The sequence below is a fragment of the Aulostomus chinensis genome, chromosome 16, assembly GCF_037954235.1.
Source record: "Aulostomus chinensis isolate RoL2024-O1b breed Wild chromosome 16, RoL_Achi_v1.0, whole genome shotgun sequence".
In the NCBI taxonomy this organism is placed as follows: domain Eukaryota; kingdom Metazoa; phylum Chordata; class Actinopteri; order Syngnathiformes; family Aulostomidae; genus Aulostomus; species Aulostomus chinensis.
This window is the reverse complement of record NC_141335.1, coordinates 14,945,071-14,963,562: the sequence shown is the minus strand read 5'-3', so window position 1 is coordinate 14,963,562 and position 18,492 is coordinate 14,945,071. Positions and strand designations below refer to the sequence as shown.

The following is an 18,492-nucleotide window of genomic DNA, read 5'->3' as shown; positions in this document are numbered from 1 at the left end:
GAAATTGAACATTTTTATCCACATAAATCATTTGAGTGATTTGTTACCTCTATGACAAGATCATATTTTATGCAACTATTAAGAGCTTTTGTTTGAACTTTATTGTATCGTAGATGTAATACACACAGCCAGACGTAGAGTTTGTTATAAAGAATGTGTATGCACAAAATACTGCCTGATACTGGCCTACAAACTTGAGAATGCATTCAGTACATGGAAAAGTGATCCATTTTACCTGCAGTATACACATTCCTATCATGTCATATGTCACATCTTCATCGTGTTAACCTGTATCACTATATTAGCAAAGTCTCCAAAACATTCTGGTAAGACTTCTCTCACAATTATGACTCTCCTCATCTCCACTATCTGTCTTTTTATAATCACAACACAGCCTAATATTCAGAATTTTCTTCCCCTATCAAATGTCTTATTAATGATATTTCATTATGTCATTGACTTATATTGTTGCAGTCTGAAGCTGCTAGCCTGATGCTGTAAACATTTAATCCCGTTGGTGACAAATTTGCCTAGCTCATGACTCGTAATCCACTTGCCTGACCCTTCCTTGTGGTTGAATATTTTAATAGTACGCCATTTTTGGCTTTTTTTTTAACATATGTACACTTTTTCTATCTTATAAATGACACCCTTGATTACTTTGCATCCCTGGTTAAGTTCTTCTGTATGTTGTCCTGTGTATATGTATAAATTCACGTATTGTCACTCACTTGCAAATTTAATAAATAAGCAGAAAAATTGAAGTAATATAAATACATAAATAAGTTAGTGAATGCATATACATGCAGCTGTTCATATTTCTGTCTTGTGCCTTGCAGGACCCTGTGTATGGGGAAGGAAAGCTGGCAGAGATCCAAGGCCTCATTCTGGGGATGCTGGACACTTTTAACTATGAACAGGTTAAGCATGGATCAGGGCAGAGTCATTAAAATATTTGTGTATTTGTAGTGCACATGCTTACTCGTGTGTGTTGGAGTAGTCAACAGAACATGCTTGTCCTTAAGTTTGTTGTCTCTTTGCACACTGGCTGTTCATTTACTTTGTTTTAATACATTTGAAGCCTCTTTCACGAAAACAACCTGCCTGTAGTTACTACTATTAGCTTATGATACTTGCATAAACATTCTGATACATTAAACTCAAAAAAAAAATTGTACTTTCCATCTTAGCTCAATAACAGTAATAATCGTCACAGTGTGGGACTAATCGTATGACAACAGAGATGTAACACCATGTAATTGCAAGTAATAAGAATGTAAGTAATAAGTAGGTAATAACCTAGTAGTAACATTGTGTATAAGGGTATTATTGGAATGATGATTATGTAGCAGGATTACAAGGGTCCAAAAACAAAGGTCCATAATATGACAGCAGATTTACAGATGGTAACAGCCAAACTGTTCATAGTATGGGGAAGGGTGGGGCCATAAGGTCCAGGGGCATGAGGGGAGGCTGATGGAGAAAGCAGCAGACATGACTGGGGTAAATGGGGAAAACACCTCAGGGATGAGCGAGGGTCAAGAAAATCGGTGTCTTCTTGTGTTTGTAATTTTCATTGTATAACATGTTTTTTTTTAAATTATTTTAGACTTTACTTGAAACAACTACTAGTCTGTTGAACCATGACCTCCATTGGTCCCTGGCTCACCTGCGTGCTGCTGTGACGAGGGGCCTCCACCCACGACAAGACTACTGTAACATCTGCCTACAGCAGTACAAGAGGTGGCAGGATTCAACTGAGGAGATCATTGTTTTCAGGTAACTTCCTGGAGTTCCAGAAATAACTTGTCAAAATGGGCGTCTGTGTCTTACTGTAGGTGTGGGAATAAAATGATATTTTATCCCACTCTTCCTTTAAGTGAATCCTCCTGAATAGAGCCATAGACAAGATAATTTGTGTCTTAATATGTAAGTTACTTTTCTAAAACTATCTGGAACTCTGTGCTTTAATGAAAGCCTACAGCATTTGCTCTTGTCATATTATAGTTCTGCAAGTGACCACTAATGATTTTGACTGTTGTGTTATGTGTTCTTCCCTGTAAAGATAGAGCATTTCAACAGTTCCTGTCACTATGTAAATGTGTATGTGTGTGTGTTTTAGCTGTGGTCACCCGTATCACTTCCAGTGCCTGCAGCAGAAGGACAGTGTTTGGAACTTTGCTTCAGAGTTGCAGCAGCAGTGGAGTTGCTATAAGTGTTCGTCTACCCACGGGGGAAGGGGTGGGTCCTCCACCATACCAAAAAGAACCTGTACCACATCCCTGGCACAGGTTTGTATGTAGAAATATATAATCTACTGGGCTGTTGAGTCATTTAGGGGGTAATAACGATCTGGATGGTCTGAAGGCTGTGCTCATATTTAAAAAAAAATCTTGTTAAACCCACTAATTAATTAATTAGTAGACCTTTTTTTCCCATGATAAGGAGAAGAGGAGTTGCCTTTGCCTAACTAATGTGGATAATGTGACTTATACTCTAAGATAAGGATGGGTTATTTTCACTTTTTTTATCACTTACTTTTTTATGGATAATTTCCACATCCACACACATACTAGTCATACATGACAACCCACAACCCAAACAACACAGAACAAGAAAAATATTTGTTTGGGAGTTACATTTCCAGCGGTTCATCCTTTGTCATCTTGTCTTTATCTAAATCAATTGGTTCTGTCTTCGTTGTTGTTTTTAGTTTTGAATGATGTCCTTTCCTCCCACTTTTCTTCTTGCTGTGTTTGTTGTAATCTCAGGCGATGTGTAAGCTTTTCCGTCGTGTAGATTTCTTCTACTATCCCAATCCACTGATCCTGACAAGGAGGATCCTCTTTACCCCATTTCCTTGTAATAGCTTTTTTACTGGCTATAAACAGTATTTTAATTAAATACCTATCACTTGCTCTGATTGTCTCTCTTATAGAATTAAAATTACAGCAGTATAGTACCATCTAGCTCATAGGAATATCATACCCCAGTATTTTTTGTGTAGTTACGTGTAATATTCTCAAAACCTCAGTACTTTATGGCATTTCCAAAATATGTGCAAGTGGTCTGCATCTACTACTCCACATTTCCTCCAACATGGGACGTTTGTGCCCTTATACGTTTTCTTTGTAATAAAAAAACAGATCAAATTTTTCCAGAAAAATTCCCTCCATACCTGTGAATTGGTGGATGTCTGAAGAGTTTTCCACATATCTTGCCAACCGTTATCCAAGATTTTCCTGTTAAGTTCTGATTCCCATTTTTCTTTTATATATTTAGCTCAGTGTTTATTAATCGTCAATTTTTGTTATAAGTTAGATATGATTTTGATTTTCATTCCATTGTAGGAATTTATTTTAATTTGTATCACACCATTCATTTCCACAGAGGGATCTACCCTGATTTATCTTTTGTAATCATCTCTTAATTGTATTTACCTGTAGAATTCATGCAGATCATACTTGTCTTTGTCTTTGTCATCCTTCTGTATAGTACACCATGCTAGGAGTCCCTTGTTTACCCACCGTTTGAATCCTTTATCATACACTGCTGGTTTTAAATTACTGTCAAATTCTACCCATCTCAGCGCATTTGTTTCTTTCTTTATACTGTAGTTTTTTAATACTCTGAACCATACTGTAATTCCAGTGTAAACAGGAATTGAATCAATGTCAGTTTTAATCTTCTTGATTGTGTCTTCTTGCATTTATTTTGAGCCATTGGTATTTTTTAGTATTGCAGTTGTTCTTTGAGAGAATATTCAACATGAGCTAATGAGCCTAACACAAACCTCTTCTCTGTCACAGACTCATGTAACACCAGCTCATCATGATGGAGGAGCTGAGGTGCACCGGAAAAAGGTAAAGTTTATCAAGTCTTGCTATGCTGGAACTCATTGTCCAGAAGTATGCATTGAATACCTTAGATGAGCATAAATGTATTTAGTCCTGGATAAAGCAGTTAGTAAGACGTTTATCTTATTTTCAGGAAATGCATGACAAGCAAGATGAAAGCAAGATCAATACTAAAACAAGTACCCTGTACTTGATGCTCTAACTTGGTTTTATGTGGTTTGTGGTTATGGTTCAGGTGTTTGATGAAGCAACATTAGATTTTCAGCAGGAACAGTCCTGGGATCAGCTTCGCTGTTTATACCGAGGACCCTCCAGGGTATGGGCAAGATATTTGTGACTTTGACAGCATCTTAGTTTAGAATTGCTAATAACACACTAATACACAATGAAGGGTGAGGGGTTAGTGGGGTTTACTGTATAAAATCGAATTGATTTTTTTTTTCTTTATTCCAGCTATCCATCCTTTCAGAGCTCTCTCACTGTCATATCACTGAGAAGACAGGGATTCTACTTCCTGTTCAGCCAGGACCTGAGAGTTTCCAGCTGAAGTTGTCTCCACCACCTCTGCTGGAAGAATAGCATTGTGGCTTGATAGCTACTGTAGTTAGCCCTTGAGTCCAGTGAAATCCCTTAAAAGCTTGATGCTGCTTTCTTTTGATTTTTGGCCACAAACTGTTATGAGACTATCTTGCTTGTATTTTTCCGTTTGTTTTTTTTTTCATAATTTGAGAAATTTGTATTATGTTGTTGAAATTTTTGTCAAATGTTTCATATTGAGTTACACTGATAATTGAAGCTCTTGTAGTTTTAATTCAGTCCTGTGTTTTTCTGTCATGACTCATGTTGCTTTTGTCAGCAGGACTGCGATGTCCATATTAATTATAAAATAAATGCAAAGGATGTGTGACAGACTCTTATGAAGGGAACTGTGAAAGATGTTGAAGTAACACCAAATGCTTATATGTAAAAAGTAAAATGACTTACTCCTCTCTCATGAATATGAATCAGTGATTATTAGGTCTTCAATGCCAAAGTTTGTAATTAATCAAAAGTGCTTGTCATCATGAAGTTGTCACTGATAAATTACTGTTTTTTGGGGTCATTCAATATTTTAGCCTAATTTATGTATCAGAAATCTCCCATCATTCTGGAATTGCATTTCTGATGTCACATGATGAACAACAGGTCAGGTTTCACGTCTCTTGCAGTATATCAATGTTCCATCGCATCTCCTCCATATCACCATCAATCCCAACTCCCCTCCCACCCCTGTGACAAGAAGCACTGGGAGTCAGAGTGTAGGTGACTGTTCACATGATCTGGGGAATGATTGATGATTAGATTCTTTTCACTCAGCTTCTGGCTCAAAGTCCTATAGAAGTAAACTACAGTTCACACTCCAGCTCAGTAGGTGGCGGCATTGCACGTTTAGTTTGGTTGACAGTCGCACTAAAAAGAAACAGGAAGAAGAAGCGCATCCGTTCACAGACATGAGTTAAGGAAGTAACCGTTTGTGCTAGAGGCTGGAGGTGTCCTCTGTTGAAATACAGTTCCATGGGCCAAAATAAATCAAGTCTGGGGAGAAGTGATTTCCTGTCTTGTTCTCCCCGTGAACTTAAACGCCGTCGTCATGGAAAAGCTGCACGTGCTCGAACTCTACAGTGGGATCGGAGGGATGCATTACGCCTTAAATGGTAGCGTTATGATCCGGTCTGCCTTTTGTGTACTTGTATATTACAAAAGGTTTTCTCTGCTAATGTAGCATTCGTTTGAACTGACACCCTGTGTTCTTCCGAGGTTATAGTCCACCTCAGGCTCGAGCAAAATGTTGCTAGTGTTTGTCTCACGTGAAAGCTTCACTGCATGCTTATGTACCATTTTAACTACAGAAGCACGGACACGCCTGGATTGGCTTCATTTTTTTTACGTAACTAATACTGTGTACAAGTCACAAAACCCATTGAATCAGTGATATTATTACTACTTTCCCCACCTCTTTATCTGATGAAGTGCACTTGTTTATGGTGCGGTGTAATGGATTGCGTGACCGCACAAAACCTCTACAGAGCCTGATAAACACACACAAACTTAAGGTTTAGCAACTCTGATGTGTTTTCGAGGCTTCAAAGAGAGAAAAAAGTCATTATGCGGTGCTAATAAATCTGCATACAATCCGATTGAGATATTCATGAGAATAATCTTTCACGTAATGTCATGAATATCAGTTGTGCATTTGGGAGAGCTGTAGAGCCTCTTAGAATTATCAGAGAAATTGTCAGCTTTCTCCAAGTCAAACCCCTTTACAGTCATTTGGAGTTTCCAAGCATCAAGAGATTCTTTAAATGGCATTACAAGTAGAAAAATGATGATTATGTTAGTCCCTGACAACTGTTGAGGTGCTGTTTCAGAAAGGTCAGAGTTGAATAATTGATACAGGTCCATGCAGGTCTCTGGAGAATGTCCAGTTGCTGGACCTTGTATTTAGAATGGATACTCTTAGGTGCACTACATTCTCAGAAGTTATCATTTACTATAATCTGGCCTTTTATTCTTCTAGAGAGTGGAATAGCTGCTGAGGTGGTGATGGCCATTGACATAAACACCACTGCCAATCAGATCTACAGGCATAATTTTCCTGGCACCCCCCTCTGGAACAAGAGCATCGAGGTGGGTGATGCTGGAGGTTTGAAGATTATTTATAGTTGATGTTCCTCTGCTACAGACTTGTGTTTTCCTCTTTTAGGGCATAACACTAGATGAGTTCGACCACTTATCTTTTGACACAATATTGATGAGTCCTCCCTGCCAGCCCTTCACCAGGTAGGTGTGTACTTACAACACACACTGTGTTGTACTGATGGATGGGTTGAGTTTAACGTCACCCACTTTGGCTTGTGGATGCAAAATCTTGCCAATTTTTTAAGTGGATCTTACCATATTTGGATGAAAGGGTGGAGCTGGAGTGCTGTAAAGGGGTTCCAAAAAGGAAAGGGGAAATTTATTCCCGTTCTTCACATAAAGGTCACATTTGCACTCAGGCTGGTACAATTCCTGTAATCTGATACTGTAAAACTTCCAGTGTTATCCCACATCTAAACTCAGTTTAGCTGATAATACAAGCAAGCATTTTGAGATATGCTTGGTTGTCGTGTTGTGGAAATGATATCATTATGCATTATTTTCACCTGTTTATTTCCAGCAAATCATGGTGTTAAGTTGGAGGCAGCAGACATACAACCAAACTTCACTTAACATTTGGCCTCATTCAAATGTTCTTATGCACAAGTTTGTTGTTAGTTATTTTTTAAACCTTAAACTTGTATTGCAGACAGGAGACAAAGCTTGATCGTTATTGGTTACTTCGTCCGCACATCTATCATGTGTCTTCTGTAAATAAGTGAAATTGTTTGCAAGCCTGGACTATGAGCAGCAATGTTGCTGTTGTAGCTGATAACCGAAAGAAACTAAATGATTCGTCTCCTTGACTGAACAACGAGACTGAAGTTTCTGGTATTTTTGTGAAATACATACAGAGCACACAGGGAATGACAATGACATCAGTTTATCATCTGCAGTGATTTTCTTTTTTTCAATTGTGGCAGTGCTGCACATGAATTTCAAAGATGCTCACCGTCTCTCACAATCTCACACTTAAATATGCTGCAATACACTGCAGAAACACTGAAATATACCATATGATTCCTTTTGTGCAGGATTGGACTCCAGGGTGACATTGCTGACCCCAGAACAAAGAGTTTCCTCTACATTCTTGATCTTCTGCCAAGGTCTTTATTGCTCTGTGGTCAGTTTTAAGGGGTACCGTAGATGGAAATGGTCTATTCTAGTAATGATATATATTTCACAGAAGAATGAGACTTTTGGTAGTGCTGCTAAAGCCAAGTTGATATATTTTTCTGACTTTCCTGATTTTTTTTTTTTTTTTTAATCTTCCCTTTAATTGTGCACAGGCTGAGCAGGCTTCCCCGCTTCATCCTGCTAGAGAACGTGAAAGGCTTTGAGACCTCCTCTGCAAGGTAACAACAGATGACAGGCATCATAAAACACCAATGAAACACAACACAAAAATTAAGTCATGTAAATGAGTCAGTAATATGTACCATTATGAAAGTCGTGATTTTTTTTATTTTACATTTGTTCATTCTGGTTTTCTTATCGAGGTTGTTTTTAAATGGGAAATCATCAATTTATCCTATCAATAGCTCTATGATAATCTCTGAAATTAAGGTCTTTGCTCTAAGGTTGCACATTTAATCAAAACTGCTTTATCTCAGGAAGACATAGTATCAGTTAAAGGCTTTATTTTTTAATCAAAATTAAATTTTTACATGAAATATTTTGATGATTCAAACAGATGTCCCTCCTACATATCACATTCCACCTAAAAGACTTAAAATATCTTTGTTTGATACTGGTCTCCACAAAAATTATACCTTAAACAACATTTAATATTATTAATTCACATGGGAAAAATGATGCAATTCTCTCTATCAATTCACAATTGCATTGCCAGTCATATACTCACAATTATTACTACTTATTTTTGTAAAACATTAATTTAAAGACACATTTTCCAATAATTTGATTTGTTGATCAACTAATTTATCAATTAAATACTTTTTTGGTTTGTTGACTGTTTTAATAATCAATTTAGTAGACGTCAGACATTTGATTTATTGGTATTTCAATATTATTTTAAAACATTTTCTTCTAAAAAGTGGAACAAATGTATGATTTAAATGCTCTCACACTTCTCATTGGTGCTTGTAGATTCAAGAACTGGAAGAATTTGATTCTTGATTGCAGCTCAAAGACACACATCGGTCAAATACATGTATTTCTGTTATGTCAACAAGCCACTCCAGCTCCATTTCTCTCTATCTAACGCCACAGATTGAAGTATTTCTAATTCACAAATGCCACACTTTGCTATTCAAAACTTTTTCATGGACACATTACAAACCAAGAATGTGTTAAAATAGACACAACATCCACTGCAGTGTTTAGATTCTTCTGCAATAAGACCTTAAAAAACTGAATTTGATGATGGTGTGATGATCTGATGGTCCAGCGACACTTTTCATGTGTGATAGTGATACATTTTCCACAGCTTTGTCAGGTGCACCTTTACCACCTTATTCAATGTCCTCTACTGGATCTGCTATGAATTTCACCACATTGCCATTTTTAATGTTGGAAAGCTGATAACTGGCCTGATTTGATTGTTGAGATCAGAGTGAGTGAGTGAGTGATGTTGTTTTACTTGACTAAAGGACATCTAAAGCTGATGTTGTCTACCTCCCTTAAATGCATGATTACTGCTTTGTACACTCTTGGCATTCTCTGGGTGAGCTTCATGAAGTAGTCACCTGAAATGGCTATCCAACACTCTTGAATGAGTTCCCATAGATGCTGAGCACTTGTTGGCCCTTTAGCCTTCCCTCTTGGTCCATCTCATCCCAAACCATCTAGATTGGGTTTAGGTCAGGTGACTGTGGAGGCCAGGTCATCTGGTGCAGCACTCTATCACTCTCCATCTTGGTCAAATAGCTCTTACAAAGCCTGGAGGTGTGTCTGGGGTCATTGTCCAGTTGAAAAATAAATGACGGTCCAACTAAATACAAACCGGATGGGATGGCATGTTGCTGCAGGATGCTGTGGTAGCCATGCTGGTTCAGTGTGCCTTCAATTTTGAATAAATCCCCAACAGTGTCACCAGCAAAGCACCCCACACCATCACACCTCCTCCTCCATGCCTCATCCATGCTTCATGGAGGGAACCATGCATGTAGAGACCATCTGTTCACCTTTTCTGCATCACACAAAGACATGGCGGGTGGGACCAAAGATCTCAAGTTTGAACTCAGCAGACCAAAGCCCTGATGTCTAATGTCCATTTGTTGGTTTTCTTAACCAAACAAATCTCTTCTGCTTGTTGCTTTTCCTTAGTAGTGGTGTCTTATCAGTAATTCTACCACAAAGGCCTGATTGGCGCAGTCTCCTCTGAACAGTTGATGTAGAGCTGTGTCTGCTACCAGAACTCTGTGTGGCATTCATCTGGGCTCTAATCTGAGGTGGTGTGAACTTGACATTTCTGAGGCTGGTGACTGGGATGAACTTATCCTCAGCAGCAGAGGTGACTTTTGGTCTTTCTTTCCTGGGGTGATCCTCATGTGAACCAGTTTCATGGTAGGACTTGATGGCTTCAGCGACTGCACTTGGGGACACATTCAAAGTTTTTGCCATTTTTCAGACTGACTGACCTTCAGTTCTTAAAGTAATGATGGACTGTCGTTTCTCTTTACTTAGCTGATTGGTTCTTGGACACTCTGGGCCTCTCCCCTCTCACATGCTCCTGGATTAAGAATGTTCTCACCAGCAGACCCCAGACTGTGAGACTTGGCCCCCACCTTTCCTCCACCCGCACTCTGAGCACCGGTTCACCACAGGGCTGCCCCCTCCTATACTGTCTCTACACCGACTACTGCAGCCCAGCCCATGGACACAACATAATCGTCAAATTTGCTGATGACACCATAGTGGTCGGGCTGATCTCAGAGGGAGATGAGGCGGCCTAGAGAGAGGAGGTCCAGAGGCTTTCGGCCTTGTGTTCAGCCAACGACCTGGCTCTTAACACCACAAAAACAAAAGAGATCATCGTGGATTTCAGTAAAAATGGAACCAACCAGCCCCACCTCTACATCAATGGCGAGTGTGTGGGGAGGGGCCACACTTTCAGGTTCCTGGGAGTATAAATCTCAGATGACCTCTCCTGGATTGACAACATCATAGCCATCAAGGCCCAACAGTGTCTGCATTTCCTGAGAGTCTTCAGGAAGGATAACCTGGACAGGAAGCTGCTTCTGGCCTTCTACCACTCATCCATCAAGAGCCTGCTGACATACTGTGTCCACCTGGTACGCCAGCTTTACTGCTGCAGATGGAGAGAGGCTCCAGAGGGAAGTCAAAACAGCGCAGAGGATTGTTGGTTGCCCTCTCCCCTTTCGCCCCCCTGATGGACACCTACACCTCCCGGTGCCTCAGCAGAGCCCAGAAAATCTTCCAGGACAGTTCACATCCTGGGTCTCACCTGCTTCCTTCAGGGAGGCACTACAGGTGCATCAGATCATCAACAAATAGACTGAAAAACAGTTTCTTCCCGAGAGGACATCACCACCCTGAACTTTCACATGTAACAAACCCAGCTGACAATATGAAATTTTGTGCAATACAATTTCTTTATCCTGTACATAGTAAATTATTCTGTACATAGTAAAACAACTGGTGCAGTACTTCTGTACATCTCTTGTATATATTCGAGCATCTATCCGTTTTAAGCTCACATTCATATTTGTATATAAGGCATGCATATAGTTTTTCCATTCTTTCTTTGATTTTTATTTTGGAACTACGTTCAAGATTTTGTACACTGTTTCCACACTTAAAGATTTTTTTAAGCTTATATTTTTATACTACTTATATTTTATACTTATTGTATTCCTGTGTGTATTGACAATGGGACAAGTTCCACAGTTTTGTTGTACAAGTGTATAATGACAATAAAGCGCATTCTATTCTATTGCCATAATATGAATTCTAACAGTTGTCAAATAGGCTGTCAGCTGTGCCCAACATGACTTCTGCACAACACAACTGATGGTCCCAACCCCATTAAGAAAACAAGAAATTCCACAAATGAACCCTGACAAGGCAAACCTGTGAAGAGAAAACCATTCCAGGTGGCTACATCATGAAGCTCATAGAGAGAAGGCCAAGGGTTTGCAGCGCTTCAACAAAGCAAAGGATGGCTACTTTAAGGAATCTAAATTCTAAAATACATTTACAGTTATTTAACAATTTCTTCTTTGCATACATCTTGCTTCACATATTTGATGTCTTCAGTATTTATCTACAAATAGAAAGTATTAAAAACAATGAATAAAGATTGGATGAGAAGGTGCGTCCAGACTTTGAACTGGTAGTGTGCATGTATATAGATTTGTATACATTTCATTCTTACTTTATAGACCAGTAGAATTGTGTGTTACATTCATATCATTCCTCTATTCTGCAGAGACCGTTTGGTGCAAACTCTGATCAAATGTAGATACACTTTCCAGGAGGTCATGGTCTCACCCACAAGTGTAAGAATAGTTCATTCAATCAAACTATAGTGTTAAAGTAGACTAATTGGCATTTCTTTGTTTTGAATCACCGCTGTGTTTATTACCAGGTTGGGATCCCCAATTCAAGGCTACGATATTACCTGATTGCTAAGCTGTCAAAAGAGAGCTTTCATTCCCAGACAAGGTCAGAGGTGAGGCCACAAGAACCTGGTGAAATGTGAATGTAATCAGATTGGGGTGATGTTACATCCAGTAATATATTCCACTCGGCAACTTTTGTCTTATTTCAAATGTTCTCATTTACAAATTTCATTTACCTAAGTATTTATTTTCACAAATGGAAAAAAAATTATGCTTCATTGTTTTATTGCATATTTATTTTCAAAGATAAATGAACATTTGATGACTCATTACATAGTTGGATATAAGTAAAAAAAATATGGACCAGCTTTTCCATTTTTGTTTAAACACTAAAAATTAAGGTCACAGAATGTTGCCTTGAGTGTGTGAAAATTTAAATTAAATTATTGTTCTGTTCATAAAATGTCCCTTTGTTGTATATGTTGGTCATATTTAGCTACGTTTCTGTGCTTTAGTATTAAGGGCTTATATTTATTCATTTTATTTTTTGTGTTTGGTGCTTTTTGGACCTACAATGAGTGTGCATTTGCCTTTGTCCAATTCCCACTGGCCATAAACCTGCTTAAACCATTCTTTGATTTGTAACGGGAACACCTTTAATCGGTATTCAGTCCCAAGGCGTATGCCTCTGCTGTATACATGAGTATCTATTAGCTCGGCACTGATCAGCGTTGATGAAAACACAAATCACAGGTGAATGCAATAATTTGCAGTTTGCTTCCAGCACTTCTAATTCCAATATAGGCTATTGGAGAACCTCCACAAATACTTTTAAGATCGGCGAATTAACTATTTTTTCTCAAATACCTGTGCCAGTCCATGCAGACGAATTAATTTGTGCAGTCTGATCAGCTCCTTGTTTCTATGGGTAACACTTCGCTGTTGTTTATACCAAAGAAAGTGTCTGGACGGAGCATTCTGTGTTTTTGTAGGAACTGTTTTTTGCAGGCTGATGTATATTTCTGATATTTTTATGTAGTGATTTTGACAAATCTCTGTTATCTTAGATTTTTCAAGGCCTCCCACATCTTGGTGACAGTGATGCTCCCAAGCAGCCCACAGTCCTGATTTCTCCTGAACCAGCTACCTCCCAGCAAGAAGACAGCATGCAGGGAGGTCCTCTACTGTATAAACTCGAGACCCCCAGTGAGGCCCAAAGAAAGATGGAACAGAACAGCAATCTGTCTGTCAAGCAAATTCAAGAATTCATGGAGCCAAAGGAAGATATGAACATGGAAAACTACCTTCTTCCTCCTAAAACATTGCTGCGATATGCTCTGATACTGGATATAGTTCAACCTACCTGCAGGAGGTCGGTCTGCTTCACTAAAGGGTGGGTACAGTCACTATCTATTATTAGACCACATGATAAGTGTATATGGCTTAAATTAGTTCAATGGAAATAGAGGTGTATTCATTTAATAGTTTTAGAATCCTCTGACCACACACATTGCTTTTATCACGCACGTCTTAGCACCCATTCACACACATTCATGCGTTGTTGTTAAAAGGTATTGGGTGCAGTTAGAGGTTGAATATATTGTTCAAGGACCCCTTGACATGTTGATCTGTGGTCTTATACACTTTACAATAGCAAATATAAAAACACTACGAAACCAAATAGAACACCGCACACAGACACACTGATAAACAGTACTTAGTCAGTTTTTCCGTCATTACACAGGCATTAAGGCTGGCCTTGGTTGGATCATGTCATTTGGAAATATCAGTTGTTTATATTTTATTTACTAAAATCAGAAGTGAAGGATCGGAGGCGTGCGTGTGTGCAGAAGGAGGGTATGCTTAGGAGTGCACTGACAGTTAATGGCCCGGAAAGACTGGAGCATGTCTTCTCTCTAGTGTGCATTTTGTGTCTAGTTAATTTTTTTTGAAAAGTATTTTCATTTGTACTTCATGCAGATTATGTCATTCATCAAACTGATTGTGACCAGAGGAGGGGCTCTTTCTTCTCTCTTTTTGCCAGTTGTTAATCGCATACACAACGGATGTTTGTCTCTGTTGAAATGCTCCAGTAGGAATTCTGTTCTTATATTGTCTCCCCAGCTATGGGCGTTATGTGGAGGGAACTGGCTCAGTACTGCAGTGCTGCTTGGAAACCAAAGTAAGTTTTGAACTTCAACACAACCACATGATGAGTCAGACAAGGACAGATGTCCTTCGGCTCCAGACAGATATGATGTCTACAGGGGAAGGGTTGTGTGTCAATGCTTTGTTTTTTTTCATTGCATTTGCAAAATGCATCATCACATCCCTGCTCAAGTGCACAGATGGACAGAGACACACCCACACAGACCTGTTGACATGGCTCAGATAAAGCAAAGTAACAAGTGCCGTGTATCTTAAGAAGTGTGATTTTGACTTGGCTGGCTTCTTTAATGACAACCTACAGAGCACGAAGGAGAGGAGCAGCAACTATAGCACTAGCTACAGCAGCAACATGCAATAGAATCACTTGTCTTACTTTTTTCAGACCGGGCCTGCTCTAAGTGATGATAATAAATATTGCTGCTTTTATTTTAAAAGCATAATTGACACTTGACGTGATGGCAACTGATTAAAAGACTTGCTGCTGATCGTATTATTGTACTGTTTGTCACAGATATAGATAAATAATACAAAATAAAAGCAATGTTGTCATTTTCTAAAGAACTGGGTTCATAAAATCAACCTAGTACAGCACACAGCATATGTGTAGTTCATGAGATCACATACCTTGTGTTTACATAGCTAAATTTATTTGCTATATGTTTACAGAAACACAAATGTATTTATTTAAGTAAATATATTTTGCGCTAGCTCACGTTTTGAGGGGATCTTTAAAAGAGCTGTTATCCTCATAAGTTTTTGATCCATAGTACAATTATGGAAGTTGAGTTGCTGATTGTTGATTTAAGTGCTCCATGCCCGCTCCAGTCCCGTGTGAAAAAGGTTCCTGTGGAGCCTTGCAGTACGACGTTATTCTGGGGATACACACAGAACTTAAATTAAGAGAATCACAGCTGGATTGCTAACAGTGCAGGGGAATCAGGAAATATATGAAGATCCAGTTCAGCTTCACCAGTGCTGCAAAAATAACTGCGTGTGTGTGTGTGTGTGCGTGCGTGCGTGCGTGCGTGCGTGCAGATGGAGAGTGTGTTTAAAGGTCTGGACCAGCTCTCTAATGAGGAGAAACTCCAGAGGCTTTCGAAACTGAAGCTTCGTTATTTTACTCCCAGAGAAGTTGCCAACCTAATGGGCTTCCCTCAAAGCTTCTGTGAGTCATAAAACTGTAAGCTGTTATACAAAATGCTTGATGTTGTGTATTTGTCAGTTTTTTCAGCAAGTGATGGCTAAAGTTGAAATTATCTTGGGAGCAGATAAACAGTTTTGACAAATATCTTAAATTAATAGCCCTCATAATATCTACTGAAAATAATCACTAAATAATTCTCTTTTCATGAAAGGGTGATATTTTGGTAGACATAGTGTGGAGAAATCAGAATTTTATTTTAAAAAGTAAATATTTCAAAACTATTTAGAATTGGAAAATAGGTCATCTTACTTTTCAGTTTGTCTCTTCTGGAGCTATCATTTTTGGGAAAATACATCACAGTGTTGTCCAGATGAAGTAACCAAATTCTGTGAATATTTTTTTTTCATTACTGAAGTCCGACACAAGTTTGAAGTCTGCTGTAACATTAAGTGTATCAGCAAGGCAAAACACAATACTCGCAATCTCGCATTCTGCCCACCACAACACAGCTGGTTTCAATCAATCACAATAATATGAGAATACCATGTAGCTCAGCAGGTAGAGCAGGTAATGTAATCAGTCAGTGCTTGGTTGGAACCTAGGCTTCTTCAGGCTTTACGTCGACTTGTAAATATAGAGAAGGACTATCTTCTCATCAGTCTTTTGCATTCACCAGTTCTTGCTTTTAGGTTCTTGTGTCCAGCTTTAATTCATCTTTCTTTCCTCAAGGCCTAGTTTAAAATTTTGATATGAGTGTTTCTGTGCAAGACTAAATAACCAGTATTTTACTTTTATTAAAAATTCTTTTTGTCTTTTTCAGCCTTTCCGGAGCAGATCCCTCTCAAGCAGCAATACAAAGTTTTGGGAAACAGCCTCAATGTTGTGGTGGTTGCGCGACTCCTCCATCTTCTGCTCTCTTAGCACAGACAGAAGCTGTGGGTTGTACGTGGGAATGCTCTTAGACCAATGACTATGCTTGAAAATGGAGCTTGTTTTCTTGTTGGGATCAAATGCTGGTCAACTGTGGGGAATGTAATGATAAGCCAATTTTGAATTCAACGTTTTCTGTTGTTGATAGACTGAGGTTTTTGGCTGGATCGAAAAGAGGGGGAACCTATTCCTGATCTACAGGCATGATAGTAGACTGCTCTGCCAAATAAGTATAGAGGATATCAGCAAGCAAAGCCACGCTGATCAGATCAAGACAGCAGTTAACTGTAGATGTAAGAATGGTAAGAACACCACCAGCACACATGCTTCTGATAATCCCAGCTAACTGGAGGGGATGTTGTATGTATATACATATATGTATACTGTATGTGTGTATGGGTTGATTCCAATGAATTTAGACAAAATAAACGCCCAACTAATTGCTTCATCAAATCCAACCAATCCTGCCCTGTATAGGTTTCGGCGAAGACATCATGGCACTCACAGCTCTTCTGTTTGGGAAAAGTGTTAACTCACTTTAACTCCCATCACCAAGATTTAAGTGTTGTTTTGTTTTACTCAAAGTCACATATGTTTAAAGATAAAAGGTCATTCCAGTGTACACTAAACAGCAGGGTCAATGGCAGCATAACCTAGTTATGTAGTGTACTGTCAGGGTCAAACTGATGGAGGTAAGATGCTTGATTTATTGATGATTGTTTAAGTGTCAGTATTTATTGTTTTCACCCTTACAAGAGTAAAATGTCATAATAAAGGGACCTGGATTTTGTCTCCATAGTTAATGTAGTGTGGTGTGGGAAAAGAAATGGAGCGAAAGCAGAGCAAAGATAATGTCAAACATCTTTGGGCAGGCATGTTGGAATGCAGATGGGGTTAAAACTTACATTCTGAAAAAAGGCTGTTTGACATAATTCTTCTATACCAAGTACAACTAGAGATGCTCTTACTCATACGGGATGTCACCAGAGAAAAACAGTATCCAAGTTCAAATTTGAGGATTTAAATTTACACAATAATAACAGTTATATTTTCCTATTTGTTTATGTTCATATTTTGAACAGTGAATAGCCCTGAATTCTCTGAACAGACTGCCATAAACGTATCCGACCTGAGAAGTTTTAGACCCCTTAAAGGATGGCTAAAGCACCATGAATGTAATTTCAGCCCACCTAAAGGAATGAAGAAATAAGTTTGTTATTGAATTTCAGACATCTGATTTTCAATCAGTAAAAACTAAGACTGTTTTTTTAAGCCAAACCATGTTGCCTTGCTTGACAGATCTAACTTGCCTACACTAAGTCAGTAGAAATACTGCAAGTGCTTTTGTAATAGTCAGACTGAATGGTTAAACTTCTGGTGTAGCAAATGAGCGTAAGGGGTAACATTATAATAAGGTTATTTGAACAATATATCCTTCTGTATGACTTGGTTCCTATATTTGAATGAAATTGAAAAGGCTCAAAGCAGGTCTGCTTGGAGATTTGCTAACTGATGCACTTCACCAGGTAGGTCTGTGATCGATTTACCAAAGGAGCTGAGCTGTCAACTGATCACCATCTGGTGGTGAGTTGGATCAAGTGGCAGGGGGAAATGCTGCGCAGATCACCAAGAATTCAGGCCCAAATGGTGAGAGAGTGTCTGCTGAGGACGCCTGGCAGAAGAACATGTCAAGATCATGTCCAACTTTGTGGGTATAGATTTTTTTTTTTTTCCCAGAGTAAAGAATCTAACATTGACTCACGTTTCATTCTTTCATTCACTGAACAGGTCACTTTTTCAAAAGTCCTAAGGTTTCCTATCTAAATGGTAATTTGACCGACCAATCTTAGAATTCCCCAAGGTGCCCAAGAGGTCAGGCTGATGTGAAAGATAACCTAAGTTAAGCTCAACTTTCTCGTTAGGTCCTTGGCTTTCAAGTAGCTAAGTATGTTATTTTCAAAGATTCCCACATGATTTAGTGTTTGTAATAAGATGCTGTTTAGAGCAATTTTAAAAATGATAGATACTTAAGAATGAGTAAGTACACAGTATTGATTTTAAGGTTTGATCTTAGTTGTAAAATTGAAGTAAGGGGTGACCATATTTTGTGTGGAATCCCAGCAACAATGTGGGATTCTCATGTGACCGCAGAGGGGAAAAAAAGAGC

General features: G+C 38.8%; 2 protein-coding genes across 3 annotated transcripts in view; both read left to right on the top strand.

Moving 5' to 3' along the window:
• Positions 1-4,757, top strand: part of vps8 (VPS8 subunit of CORVET complex) — a 53,502-nt gene extending 48,745 nt beyond the window's left edge. For both annotated transcript variants that reach the window (XM_086179861.1, XM_086179860.1), the window contains exons 40-45: positions 840-920; positions 1,610-1,779; positions 2,123-2,291; positions 3,810-3,863; positions 4,093-4,173; positions 4,311-4,757. In XM_086179861.1, coding sequence (XP_086035987.1) covers positions 840-920; positions 1,610-1,779; positions 2,123-2,291; positions 3,810-3,863; positions 4,093-4,173; positions 4,311-4,436 — 681 coding nt within the window. In that variant the 3' untranslated portion in view covers positions 4,437-4,757. The remainder of the gene's footprint in view (positions 1-839; positions 921-1,609; positions 1,780-2,122; positions 2,292-3,809; positions 3,864-4,092; positions 4,174-4,310) is intronic.
• A 132-nt stretch (positions 4,758-4,889) lies between these two features.
• trdmt1 (tRNA aspartic acid methyltransferase 1) lies at positions 4,890-18,282 on the top strand. The gene is made up of 11 exons (XM_086179865.1): positions 4,890-5,551; positions 6,415-6,524; positions 6,601-6,677; positions 7,571-7,642; positions 7,826-7,891; positions 11,950-12,019; positions 12,109-12,192; positions 13,150-13,475; positions 14,207-14,264; positions 15,287-15,416; positions 16,216-18,282. Exons 1-11 carry the CDS (start codon positions 5,488-5,490, stop codon positions 16,314-16,316), a joined length of 1,158 nt encoding a protein of 385 aa, XP_086035991.1. The 5' UTR covers positions 4,890-5,487; the 3' UTR covers positions 16,317-18,282.
• The last annotated feature ends 210 nt before the right edge of the window (positions 18,283-18,492 follow it).

Bases quoted from the DNA above. Each gene is read 5' to 3' on its own strand.
- trdmt1 (XM_086179865.1), top strand. From the start codon at position 5,488: ATGGAAAAGCTGCACGTGCTCGAACTCTACAGTGGGATCGGAGGGATG. The intron at 6,678-7,570 runs GTAGGTGTGTAC...CCTTTTGTGCAG, and splicing joins CCCTGCCAGCCCTTCACCAG to GATTGGACTCCAGGGTGACA. The intron at 7,643-7,825 runs GTCTTTATTGCT...AATTGTGCACAG, and splicing joins ATTCTTGATCTTCTGCCAAG to GCTGAGCAGGCTTCCCCGCT.